This window comes from Papaver somniferum, chromosome 11 (assembly GCF_003573695.1).
Source record: "Papaver somniferum cultivar HN1 chromosome 11, ASM357369v1, whole genome shotgun sequence".
Lineage (NCBI taxonomy): Eukaryota > Viridiplantae > Streptophyta > Magnoliopsida > Ranunculales > Papaveraceae > Papaver > Papaver somniferum.
In genome coordinates this window covers 82,964,465-82,977,239 of record NC_039368.1, presented here as the reverse complement: position 1 = coordinate 82,977,239, position 12,775 = coordinate 82,964,465, and the positions used below count along the sequence as shown (strand labels likewise).

Below are 12,775 nucleotides of genomic sequence, written 5' to 3'. Positions count from 1 at the left end.
TTTTAATTTTTTGGGACCACTTTTCTCTTAACTTCTTTTGATGACAAGTGTCATATGGACCACTTCACTTTACTTCTTTTGCTAACAAGTGTCATGGGGACCATTTCACTTCACTTCTTTTATTGACAAGTGTCATGAGGACCACTTTCAATGATTAGTTCTCTTAATTTCCTTAAATTTCGCTAAAAACAAAACTGGCCTATTAAAAAAGAACGGAGGGAGTATTTATTTTATTTTATTATAATAATCATGAGTTTTGTTTTAAAGTTATTGTGTTTTTTTTTATATGAGATGATCTATTTATGATATTTTATATGTTGATTACCAATAATTATTGATTTATTTACTATTCTAAATTTTTATTTTAACATTTGGTCTAGGTAGTATTTGTTAGAGCACTGCTCGGTCGAACTCGCATGCGTTGGTATCTCAAGCATGTTTGTCAATGTTACTGATCAAAACTGTAAGTCTTTATTTCTAGTCTACTATAGCTAGGTCTTGGACTAGGATAGAAAGTGTAGTTGAGATCAAGAACTCCATGGCGATCATCATACAAGATGAAGAACTACTCAAGGAACTGGCGGAAATTGATCGACTAAAAGGTATGTGGAGACTTGAACTTATCCATCACTCAAAAGTCTATATACTCTATCTCCTATCTTGAGACAAAAGTCGTATGACTATATAAAATTTGATTATACACATTTGCTATTTTGAGTCGAGTTTATCTCGCCTAACTATTTCTCGAAATATGTGTTGGTAAGCTTTCGATTTGGCCAAGTTCATATTTCCCTAGTGACGAAAGTCATGTTAAGTTTCAATCACTTGAAAATGACTTTGACGAAAAATGCTTTGTGAATAACAAATATATGACGTCCTCTAAGAATGTTTCAATGATTGAAATGAGAGTTTAAAATATATAACCATTGTTGGATATAAGCATTGTGTGGTAACACATCTATGTATAAGTCCTTATTCCTTGAACCAAAGTATGCGTACTTTACTGATCAGGAAAACCGGAACAGAGTCCGCGAACCCAGTCCGCGAACTGTCGAAGGTTCTCGTCCCGAGAAAATCTGCGGGAGTTTGTGAATTGTTTACAAACTTATTCCGGGTACTTAAGTCCGCTAACTCAGTCTGCGTACTTAATTAAGTTGGTTATTTCTAAAAACGATTATTCGTGAACTTATACTTATATAAACTAAGGAATGCAAGTTTGCAAACCGTGGATATAAATTTCATGAGTCGGTTCGAGTGAATAAAATCGTTTTTGCTTCAATTGTGTGTTGTATACTTCTATAAGATCTAAGCAATTGAACAACTCTCTAACTAGTTCATTTGAGTCATTTGAACTAGTTATGGTGAAGAAGAATATGGTTGATATGAAAGTGCTCATATGTCTAACCATTTGGTTAACTATTGTTGAACCAACGAATGTACATGTTTGGGTACGGTTACACAAACCTAAAATCGTGCATTTCATTTGTGTGTAACAAGCTAAGTTTTCGATCTAACGGTTGAAAGATATTGGCTTGAATCTAATCAGGTTTTCATCTAACAGTGAATATTGGATGCTTTGTTACTAAGATAACATTGATTGCAAACCCTGATTTGAAAGACTATATAAGGGAGAACTCTAGCAACTGGGAATCCTAATCCCCACACCTCCTGTGTGATACTAGTTGTATTAGCTAGAGTCTATTATCCTTTAACCTTATCTTTCTTTGAGACCCTGTAGGTTAACGAATTGAAGACTTCATTGGGATTGTGAAGCCAGACCGATACTACTTTCTTATAGTTGTGCGATCTTATCTTGTTGATTCTATCGTGTTGAGTACAATCGTAACGATTGGCTTGAGATTGATATCTCTGATAGGCAAGATATAAAAGTAATCCCAAACATCTTCATATCATCGTTTGTGATTCCACAATATCTTCTTTCGCCGCATCGATTAAGATTATTGTGAGGTGATTGATAATACTGAGCTGTTATTCGGAATATAAGTCTGGTTTATCAATTGGTTCCTGTTCACCTTGATTTATCAAAAAACGGAACAAAACTCGTAGGTATTTCTGTAGGAGACAGATTTATCTATTAACGTAGACTTTTCTGTGTGATTTGTTTTTTTTTTAAAGTCTTCGACTTTGGGTCGTAGCAACTCTTAGTTGTGGGTGAGATCAGCTAAGGTAATAAAGTGAGTAGTATCCTGCTGGGATCAGAGACGTAGGAGCATAACTGTACCTTGGATCAGTGTAAGATTGATTGGGGTTCAACTACAGTCCAGACTGAAGTTAGTTTGTAGTATGCTAGTGTCTGTAGCGGCTTAGTACAGTGTGTGTTCAATATGGACTAGGTCCCGGTGTTTTTCTGCATTTGCGGATTCCTCGTTAACAAAACTTATGGTGTCTTTGTTATTTCTTTTCCGCATTATATTTTTCTATATAATTGAAATATCACAGGTTGTGCGTTTGAATCAATCAATTATAATATCCAACCACTGGTTGTTGATTTACATTAATTGATACTTGAACATTGGTCTTTGTTACCGTTCAAGTGAATTCTGTTGTATTCCATTAGACTCGCAGATTTCTATTTGCTTGAGTAAGGATTGAATCGAGAAAGAGAGATATAACTCTTTGATATACTTGTTTAAGATTGAGTCGAGTTGATTCTCTTGAAAGTATATTGGAGTTAGTCCATACAGATTGCTAAGCGAAATATTGGGTGAGGTTGTTGTACCCCCACTTTTTCAGTATTGTTTTTCTCTATTATTATATAATTAGATTAATGCATAATAATTGAGTTTTTGTTTGTGAAAGTGAATATATTGCATTAGATTATTAGTGTTGAAAAATGAGTTTGATGTTTGTATGCGGATAAACTACATTGATTAGAATTGGAATATACACACATATATATATATCTTTGTTGCTGAAATGCCAGGCCTTTATGGCATCCCACCAATGGTGGCTACCCTGGGAAGACTGTTCGGGGAACAATAATGGTTTGTTTACAGGAATAACTCTGACAACTAGATCAAGAATCATTTGAAGAAAGAAAAATTGTAGTGGTTTGTTTACCGGAATAACTCTGACAACTAGATATAAATCTAGAATTTAAGGTTAGTGATGTTAAGTAGCAAAAAGTTAATGATTGTGGATGAGAATGGCTTAAATATAATTGTGAATTTTTATGCATGATTTTAAATTATCATACGGTTGCATGTGTTTGACTTTCGATGCACTCTATTATTTTTGGGAATTTCTTACTGGGCTGTGGTTTGCTCACCCCTTATTCTTCCATTTCCATAGATAATAAAGAAACACTAGCCATAAAAGAAATTGTTATGTATCATGAGGATTTGGGCATCGCATTTTGAATTTAGTCGAAGTGTTGTTTTGTTTTAATTTGATACTTTTGATTCTGTAATTATTATTTGAAAGTTTTGTAATTTTAAAAGTAAGATTACATTTCTTTTAGTAAAATTAATTGAGTTTGAATTATTGATTTTATATATTGAAATATTTTATAACAAAAAATCTGGTCCTACACGAGTGACGGCCCGGAAATTTGGACTTGCTAGATGGATTGGACCCGACTCGCAATGTCGAATCCGTGTCCGCTGGAAATCCGAAAATCCGGACTGTCACACGTGGTATCGGTTTTGGCATTGTTATTTTTGATGCAAGCTAGCAAGAGTGATGCTACGGAGACACCCAAAAAAATCGGGTAAAATCCCCTCGGACGAAGGAGGAATGCTTCTCTACATTTGGATATGAAAAGGCTGAAGTGGGTCCCAGGTGATGCGAGGGACGGAATTTCTCACGGGATTAGTTCCCGGTAAACCTAGCATTATTGATCTAGCAAAGCCACAGAAACGGTATTTTTGATGCAAGCTAGCAAAGCTGTAGAAACTGGAAAGTATTAAAGAGAACTCACCTTGCATCTTCGGTGGAGTCAGGGGCAGAGCCAGCCCAATCCGTCTCATCAGTATAAGATAGAACCCAAACAAAAATTAAAAAAAAGTGTGAACGAAGAAGAAAGGAATAAATGGGGGTAGGGAAGTTGGGTGCGGTTTCAGTTTACAGGTATGGAATGTTAACTTTACTCACAACCAGTTTGGTTAAGGTAACAACTAAAGGGACTACAACGTCATTTAATACCGACTTTGCCCATATATGGAGGAAAAATCAAACGTTGTCCTTCTGCCCAACAAAGTAGAAATCTTTGGATTTCTTTGACGATAGCTCGTAACATTCTGGCTCAAAATAAGATTAAAAAAAGAATATCCGAAAAATAGCCAAGATGAAACTGGATGCACCATTCCTTAAAGCAAGAAAAGAAATTCAATAAAAAATAGCTAGGACGAATCTGGATACAGTCTGACTTAAACTATGACGTACTTCGTTTCATCCTATCTGTATATACATAAATTTAGGTGCATCCATATAAAGACTACACACAGCAAAACAAGGTGGAGCAGTCCGAAGGAAATGAAATTTACTTCTTACACGTAAAAATAATAAACCAAATTACCAATCCCGTCATATCTGCTACCCGCATTCGTATTGCGCATAAGTAGGCATTCAATAATCTTACAATCTTAAGTGCATCGTTTTGGAGGTTAATTTTAAATTTCGTAAATGAATACAGGCTACTAGATGTTGTCACCTAATTTAATTGCTACAGTTATTGTTCAAGGCAAATGAGATCGTTAGGTTCCATCCCGCAATAATATGCTTACTTTTAGGTTTGTACCCTTTTACGATTGCGTCAATCAACAAATACCTGATTTGAAGTTAAAAGACGAAGACTAATTTGGGAAAGAGAGCACTAACAAGGGAAAAAAACATGGTTAGGACTTGGGAGAAAAGTTCTGAGATTCTAAGGTCAGTTTGGTCCATTATTGGAAAATAGTTACACTTTAAAAAGGAATCCTGGGTATTTAAACAGTATATTATTTTTATAGTCTTTACCCCCGGCAAAAAAGAATTTTAAGGTTATTTAGCCAATTTTGTGGGATTTAAAACACTTCGAGCTCCTAGTAATTTAGCACTCAAAGTTGACAAGGGTAGACAATTTTTTCTTTTTTTTTGTTTTTGTTCATTTGGGCTTGAAGATATATAACAATGTGGAGGAATTGGGATGCCCAGGGGTTGGCAACTGCTTACTCTTGCCGTGGGCTGCCTCCCACAAAACTCATGTTGTAAGAATCATTTCTCGGGATCATGATTTTTTTTAGGGGACCATGATTTCAATTTTAAGAGGACATTTAGAAGTAACGTGAAGCCACCCCTTATTCACATATTTTAGTTAATGACCAAGATGATCTTATATTATTTAAATTTAATTATTTTTTTAAAAATTAATTTTGTAAAAATAAAAAATTATTTTTTTTTCAGAATTTTTTTATTCATTTTTTTTAGCCTTGATTCGTCAAGTCCAAATTCACAAGTATTTTTCTCGCACCCTTTAGCGATATGTAAATTCGGAGGTATTTTCTTACAAACCCATTGTTTTTAATTTGTTTTTGATTGAAAAAATCGATTAGAAATCATCAAATTAAAGTTGAAATGTTAGTTACAGAGTATGAGTAGTTTAGAAAAACTCTAGTTTTCTAACCGAACTTCCTGAAACATTGAACACCAAGAACACGTCGGTTAGAATGATTTTTTTTTTGCAAACCGAACTCATAGTTCGATGCATTCGCAAAAGTTTTAGAAATTTTGTACCTAACCGAACTTTGAGTTCGGTCTGTTCGCAATTTTTTTAGAAAATTTTTACTTAACCGAATTCCTATTATGAAAATACACTGAACACGGTTCGGTTGTATTCGTAGAAATCTTCGAAACCGAACTTTCAGTTCGGTGCATTCGCAAAAGTTTTAGAAATTTTTTACTTAATCGAACTACTATCTAAAAAAACTTTTATATATTTTCTCTTAGTCGAACTTCAACTAGATTTTTTTCCCTCCTAGCCAAACCACATACAAAAAAGAATATGAAAAGAAAAAAAAATATTTAAAAAATTAACTAATTAAATAAATATTTATTTAATTAATAAAAGGATAACTTAATCATCTCCATTTTTAGGTCACCCCTTATAACTATAGGGAAGTTGGCCTAATCAAATCATGTTACACTCAAAAAAAGTCATGGTGCCCAAAAAATCGCTCTGTTGTAATTGCACAACAATAGATGTTTGGCTTAATTTCCCAAAAAATAAATCTGAGAAAAAGCAAGACCTAAGTGAGTTGGATCTCCATTAATGATCTTTCCTGTATAAGTTATTATTTTTATGGCGTATTTGATAACATGATAGAACTATTGTACTTTCCAGAAGCAAACATAATCTAGAAACTACATAAATGACATACATGTAAAAATGAGAAAACAAGACGAAGAAGAAGAAAAAAAAAACATACACTCGAAACAAGTTATTAACCACGGATTGTTGAACAGAAATGTGGTGGCACCAAAAACAAATTGCTCTCTGGGTTATGTTCTCGTGTTGTTTTAGCTTCTTTCTCGTCATTTCTATTCCTTCTGTAACAGGGTTCATGATGTTGCTCTGCTGGGACATACTCCACTTATATGGACTTCAATTTGCAAAGCCGTTTGTATTCCTGATTTATTATACAACTGGATTTCCTGGTTAATCATCAGACAGTGTTCCCTAAAGGTCCAAGTGCCAGATCTGAAACAGCACAACTTTGGTTTCCAAAAACAGACAATCTTGACTTAAATGTAATTAAATCTTAATATATTATCCAAGATGAGTAAACTGCCACGAAAATATAAGCATTTTTTCCACACCCAAGTTCTTCATTTTGGTTCTGAAGATTGAATTCCATGTCGCTTGAAGAACTCCCTGAACCCATATGTACTAACATCGTAATTGAACTGCAAATTGAATAAAAAGAACATGTTGTAAGATTACACAGAAAGATGCACAATTTGTGATCAACTGTGCTGTAAGCGATGCTGTACTGGGGTTTCTACACATTTCTTAGCCCCATTTGTAGATAAAATTTATTGACAAATGAAGGGTTGAAAATACTTTTTCACAAACACAATTAATAACTGAAAAGGAGAATCAACACTTACAGGGAGAACTTTAACTGCATATTTTGTTGTATTTGCATCAGAAGCCTTTCCTGGGTTAGCTTCCTGTAAAGGGTGCAATTTTTTCGTCAGGCGGAAGTTTAATAGGGAAAAGGAAGTAAAAATACAAACTTCTGCACTGTATCATTCGGGTACAGAAAAAATAAACCTGATAGGAACATTAAACTTACATTCCCTTAAACAGCAATATGGGGGCCACACCAGAAAAGTTCCAGATTTAGCATATGATGGAATGAAACTTACTTGTTGTTGTGGACTATGAAATATCTCGATGTAAGGATAGTCTTTCCTCTGACGAGTTATACAGAATCCAGGATACTTAGGACATTCAACCTGGAAGATCCCATAAGAAAGAGCAAGGTTGTATGATTAGAAAAGATATGATCAACTATCAATGCAAAGTTAGTTAACAATTGAGGCCAACATGCAATTGAAAAGAAACATAGGAGAGTACAGAAACAACTGAACTGTCAACGAATATGGAAGAAATGACATACACGCATAAACTTTACGTGTGGATGAAACTTCGATGCAGCTTCCTCCAATACTTTGTCAAAATGCTTGGTGAAAGGACATCTACGACAAACAACAGAATAATAAAATGAAAGGACTGAAGTAGAAAAGACAATGGTTGTGAAATGGTAACGAAAATTGACAAAACTCACTTGATTGTAAATGCAACCGCCACAGGCTGACCTTCGTGCAGAAGTTGTACAAATTCACGCTCTGACGTGAAGGAAATAATTTTAGAAGGCCCAAGATCCTTTGGATAACCAGTGTAATACCTGAAATCATCGAAAAAAATTAAATAATGACAAAAATTCAGTAAGATATAATTTGTTCTAGAAAGATCAAAGATCCTTTAACAGGCATGACGCATGCATTTGTAACATCTTATGTAACGACAACATGAACTATTTTCCAATCAACCATAACATTATCCCCCCAATCCTTGAGATAAAAGATGCCTATGAGGATCAATCAAAAACTAATAATTTAAAGCTCCACTAAGCAAAACAGTGTTCAATTTGAAAATTTCCCTAAGCGGAACTTATAATTTCCCTATTACGAAGATACAACATGGGACACGGACTAGAACAACTCATTTGAAAATTTACAAGATGTTACTAATTCATCAGCTAAGCTTACTAATTCATCAGCTAAGCTTTAGTAGATGCACCTTTATGGATGATGTTACCTCGATTTTCTTCGCGTAAGAGACACAAGGTTAACTCCCAACTATTATCCTCTCATCCATTGTTTCCATCTACCTCGAATTGCTATCCATTTAAGAAGCTAAAATCAGGGCGAGTTAATAATCGTAGGAAGAAATAAGGAAGGCTCTGGTGCAAGGAATCTTCATTCTCCCCCAATTATCCTGCTATTTCATAACTCTAAGCACTCACCATCTTTACCACTGTGGGAGAGAAGAGCAGTTCACAAGCCTATAATGGATGCAGATTACTCGAAATTTCTATTCAATGAGGACTTGGTCAATGATTCAGATTCAGAGAACTCGTGGAACACTGCTGGTGATTGTGTCAGCTCCGATGTTTCTGTTATCTCTTTAACTGATGTTTCTGTTATCTCTTCATCTCTTTAACTGCTGGTGACTCCCATTTATATCTCACACGATAATGGTGATACCACTATTAGTCATATGGAACTCTGTCAGCAACCTCTTGTCACTAAACCTAGTGAGGGAATCCAAGAGATTGTGTAGTACAAACCTCTAGTTGTAGAGGTAAGGGGAGAGAATTATTTCAATTGATATCAAAATCCTATCATGGAATGTTCGTTGGCTTTGCTCACTGAAGAGAAGAATTTTGGTGAAACAAATGATTCAAAGAGCTAAAGCTTCCATTATCGTGATTCAAGCAACAAAAATGGTGTCATGTTCAGAGATGGATAATTGGAAAATTTGTGGTCCAAAGTACTATGGAAGAACTGCTGTAAATTCTATAGGCAGGTCTGCAAGTCTACTAATTCTTTGGAATATAGATGTTGTTGAAATGGTTTCATGTTTTGAAGGATTATACTCGATTAACATGACAACTCGTATATTTATGATCTAACAACAAGACAAGTAAAGTATAAGATTACTAGAATGTCTTGAATGTGAGAAAACTTGTTGAAATACTAAATCCACTAAAAACTTAAAAAGTCATATAATGGAGCGCCACAAGAGTTATTAAATTGCACTTACTTGCTAGTTGAGCGAAGATTGCTGATCAGTCTGTCGAAAAACAACGTATCCTCCATTTCGACAAAGACAATTTCTCCTTTCAAATATCAATTCAAGTGATTCAAATAAACCCCAACTTCTCAGTTAACCTGTTACAACATAATTGACATTAGAGACAGTAGCAAAACAACAAAATCACATATACATACACATTCAAATGAATACTTGCCAAGCAAATGACAATCTACGATAAAATTTAAACCCATATTACCATTTTGAAATGTTACATAACCTATACGTGCACCTAATTCTCTTTTGCATGATTCTGCATCACCTATACGTGCAACCTGGATATACACACTGTATAACCATTGTACAAGCTCTTTTCAACCACCAAATATCAGGCTTGAGTTCAAAAATCATCATAGAAAATTCTTATGGAAAACCCAACGAGTAAATCCTCAAATACATCTAACATCATTAGGGAAAATAACTTATCTTAAGATCATCTTCCCCAAAAAATCAGTCCTTTATGGAGTTTATGTGAACCTACGCGCAAATAATCTAGAAAAGGTCAGAATAAAATAATGGGCAAGTTTGGATTTGATCTACCCAAAATGGTTTTTATTCGTTTCTGTACCCTTCATTTCGTCCTCCAAATTCAGAGTAACCCACAAGAAACACAGTTGATAACTGATCTTCGGTGAATACGATGATCTACAAAATAAGTTTACAGCTTCACCCTCTACTGTGGGACACAATATAGACTCAGATCTTAATGCAAACATCTGTTAGAAAGGATCCAAAGAACACTAGTCAGACAGCACATTGTTGCCACAGCAGCAAAATAATTTGAGTATTATCAAAAAATGCTGACATCTTGTTAATGTCGTGTGACATGGCATGCTAATTGATCCAGAAAGCTAGGATGAATCTGCATTCACCACTCCCCCTCTCATTGTTGCCTTGTAGACCTACTCCAGGAAGATTCAATGCCTAATTTTCTGTAGGATTATTTGCCTCACCAATTACCAGAGGAAAATTCATCTAAACCCCGAAACGGTACCAAAAGTCTTCAGGAATACATCATTCTGCTATCTAACAACTGAGATCTTTCATCAACTTTCGAGGGCTAAGAGATTTTAGAACTTGTGAACTTTCTTAAGAAGGATCTAAATGATAAGGAGAACAGTCTCACATGAAGATGAACCATTGGGTGCGCTTACAATAGACCCTATCATACAAAATGAGAGAAGGGACAAAGGAAGAAAAGATAAGGACATCGAGAATTTACTAATCAAACTAGAAAGTGTTGTTTGGTTGGGAAACACAAACACAGCTCATGTTAATATAACAGAAATGAAAGAATTCGATAAAATATCCTTTCGCACACAGTTAGCATATGCTGTTACTGTGGGACGTCTATTGATTATTCTTAAATCAAATTTCACAACTAAAAGAAAATGGTGCTCAAACAACTACAGCTAGTCCTATTTGTGGACTATGGGACACCTTGTACTATCCAAGATATTTGATCTACTGAACTACAAGCTACATATATCAGTGCATAGGACAGCAATTCAGGTTAACCTGTCAGCTTAAAATCGCATGAGTTACTGATAATTGAATTGACATTAGCAGATTCCTACCTTCAAAAAGATATAGTCATGTCAATGTTGTCCCAACCTGTTTGAAATCCACAAACCAGCTCGACCAGAACCAGAATCAAGCACCTCATGAGTAAAAAGTGAACATCGCCGTCAGTTCTTTCTCTTTTGCCTTTAATTTCATAACGACTAAGTTTTATTAAAGAACGACCCACAAAACTATAAGTGACCCCAAAAGATGCCGTTGGTTTACGCCCTCTTAAGCTAGTTGTTTTCTCTAACTTAAGTATCAAAGATTACAATTTGCTATAGAGACCAAACATTTGAATGTGGACTGTGGAGACTAGCAGGAACCAACATTTTTATCCTAATATAATCTAATCAAAGTAATACCATGAACTATGTTGACCTTGGGTTAGTGAGGGCAATTGCCCCCATATCCTAAACTGGATCAATTTGATTTCAACTTATACCAAATCTTGAGTCAAATGACTCAAATCCAGGTTTTAGAAAAGAACCCAACTTATAATCTAATCCAACTAACAGGATTGAGGGCAATTTCCTCCCATAACCTAAACTGGATCAACTCAACTCCAAATTATATCAAATTTTGAATCAAACTTAGGGTTTGAAAAAGAACCCAAGAACTAATACAATGAACTCTTGTACCATCAAACATAGGGTTCTGAAACGAACCCATTATACAGAAAGTGATAAAGATGATATACCTTGAACTTGGCTTGTTTAAGTATTGGAGCATCACCAGTTGCCCTAAGATGAACTACAAGTCTACAACTGAAGAAAAAAAACAGAAAATTGATATTAAAAAGTCAATCGAAATACGAAAAAGAGCCACGAAAGATTTGCGATCGAATTGATGGAATTTGGGGAGAAATTAACTTGAAAGAGGAATAAAAAACCTAAATCTTCTTATGATGGTAAAAACGATATGAACTAAAGAAGAACATGGGAGCAGTTTCGATATGAACTTGGAGGAAGAAAAAAACCGAAGGAGAAGGAAAACCAACAAAATTATGAGCTTATTTTTTTGTAAAGTTTTTTTATAGTGAAAATTTTGGCACAAGGCCTATTTTGAGTCACTAATCAAATTTGAATGTGAAAACTACAGCCACACCCATTTTCTCAGCTTCCACCATTATCAAATCCACGCGTGTAAAAGTTCACACGCGCATCCAAAATCGGCGTATAAATTCTGCCGAAACCCAAAATTTTCAAAATTCAGTTTTCTTTTTATTTTATTTCCATGTTTAACCTCACTTTATGTTTTGAGATTTTGTATTGAGATTTTGTTCTGAGAGATTGAGATAGAGCCGGAACGAGAGCTGAAGTATTGAATTATCGAGAGTTGAGAAGGAGCTGATTGAGAGATTCAATTTACTCAACAAAGATAATCTGAAATTCAAGCTCAGGTTCGTTCGTTTTATCTTTGATTCTGATCTTGTTTAACTTGGATTCTGATCTTGTTTAATCTTGATTCGATTCTAGGTTTTAGTTTCTTTAAGATTATGATATATTATTCTAAGTTACAGAGTTTAATTTAGGTTTTCGAATCGATTTTTAGATATTTTAAGCTTGTTTTTGAATTTACGATCAATGTAGATCTTTTCGATTCAATCTTTTAGTTTCGATTTCACAGAGTTCCAACTCCATTGCACTGTACTCATCTCTAAAGTTCTCCTGAAACTGCAACATGATTTAATAACACTCATCAGGGAAGGCATAACTTTATATGCATAACAGGTTATGCAGATACTCTAAACAATTTATAACTTGTCATGCAGTCAAAGTTACGCAGTTATGCATAGTTGTTTTTACTGCATAAGCAGTTATGCATAAT

At 34.7% G+C, this 12,775-nt stretch overlaps 1 protein-coding gene across 6 annotated transcripts; it reads right to left on the bottom strand.

The window, feature by feature from the left end:
- Positions 1-6,229: 6,229 nt before the first annotated feature.
- Positions 6,230-11,979, bottom strand: LOC113323430. Of its 6 annotated transcripts, none has more exons than XM_026571745.1 (9): positions 11,838-11,979; positions 11,646-11,712; positions 10,960-11,043; positions 9,332-9,459; positions 7,791-7,910; positions 7,623-7,701; positions 7,369-7,458; positions 7,108-7,170; positions 6,230-6,903 (listed from the first exon to the last, which is right to left on the bottom strand). In XM_026571745.1, exons 4-9 carry the CDS (start codon positions 9,385-9,387, stop codon positions 6,826-6,828), a joined length of 486 nt encoding a protein of 161 aa, XP_026427530.1. In that variant the 5' UTR covers positions 9,388-9,459; positions 10,960-11,043; positions 11,646-11,712; positions 11,838-11,979; the 3' UTR covers positions 6,230-6,825. The 6 variants fall into 6 exon arrangements, with proteins under 6 accessions (XP_026427530.1, XP_026427529.1, XP_026427526.1 ...); XM_026571744.1 differs by having other exon boundaries at positions 11,818-11,950; XM_026571741.1 differs by having other exon boundaries at positions 11,646-11,961.
- Between the last annotated feature and the right edge of the window lie 796 nt (positions 11,980-12,775).

Bases quoted from the DNA above. Each gene is read 5' to 3' on its own strand.
- LOC113323430 (XM_026571745.1), bottom strand. From the start codon at position 9,387: ATGGAGGATACGTTGTTTTTCGACAGACTGATCAGCAATCTTCGCTCA. The intron at 7,911-9,331 runs GTAAGTGCAATT...CGATGATTTCAG, and splicing joins AATCTTCGCTCAACTAGCAA to GTATTACACTGGTTATCCAA. The intron at 7,702-7,790 runs GTGAGTTTTGTC...TGTTTGTCGTAG, and splicing joins GCGGTTGCATTTACAATCAA to ATGTCCTTTCACCAAGCATT.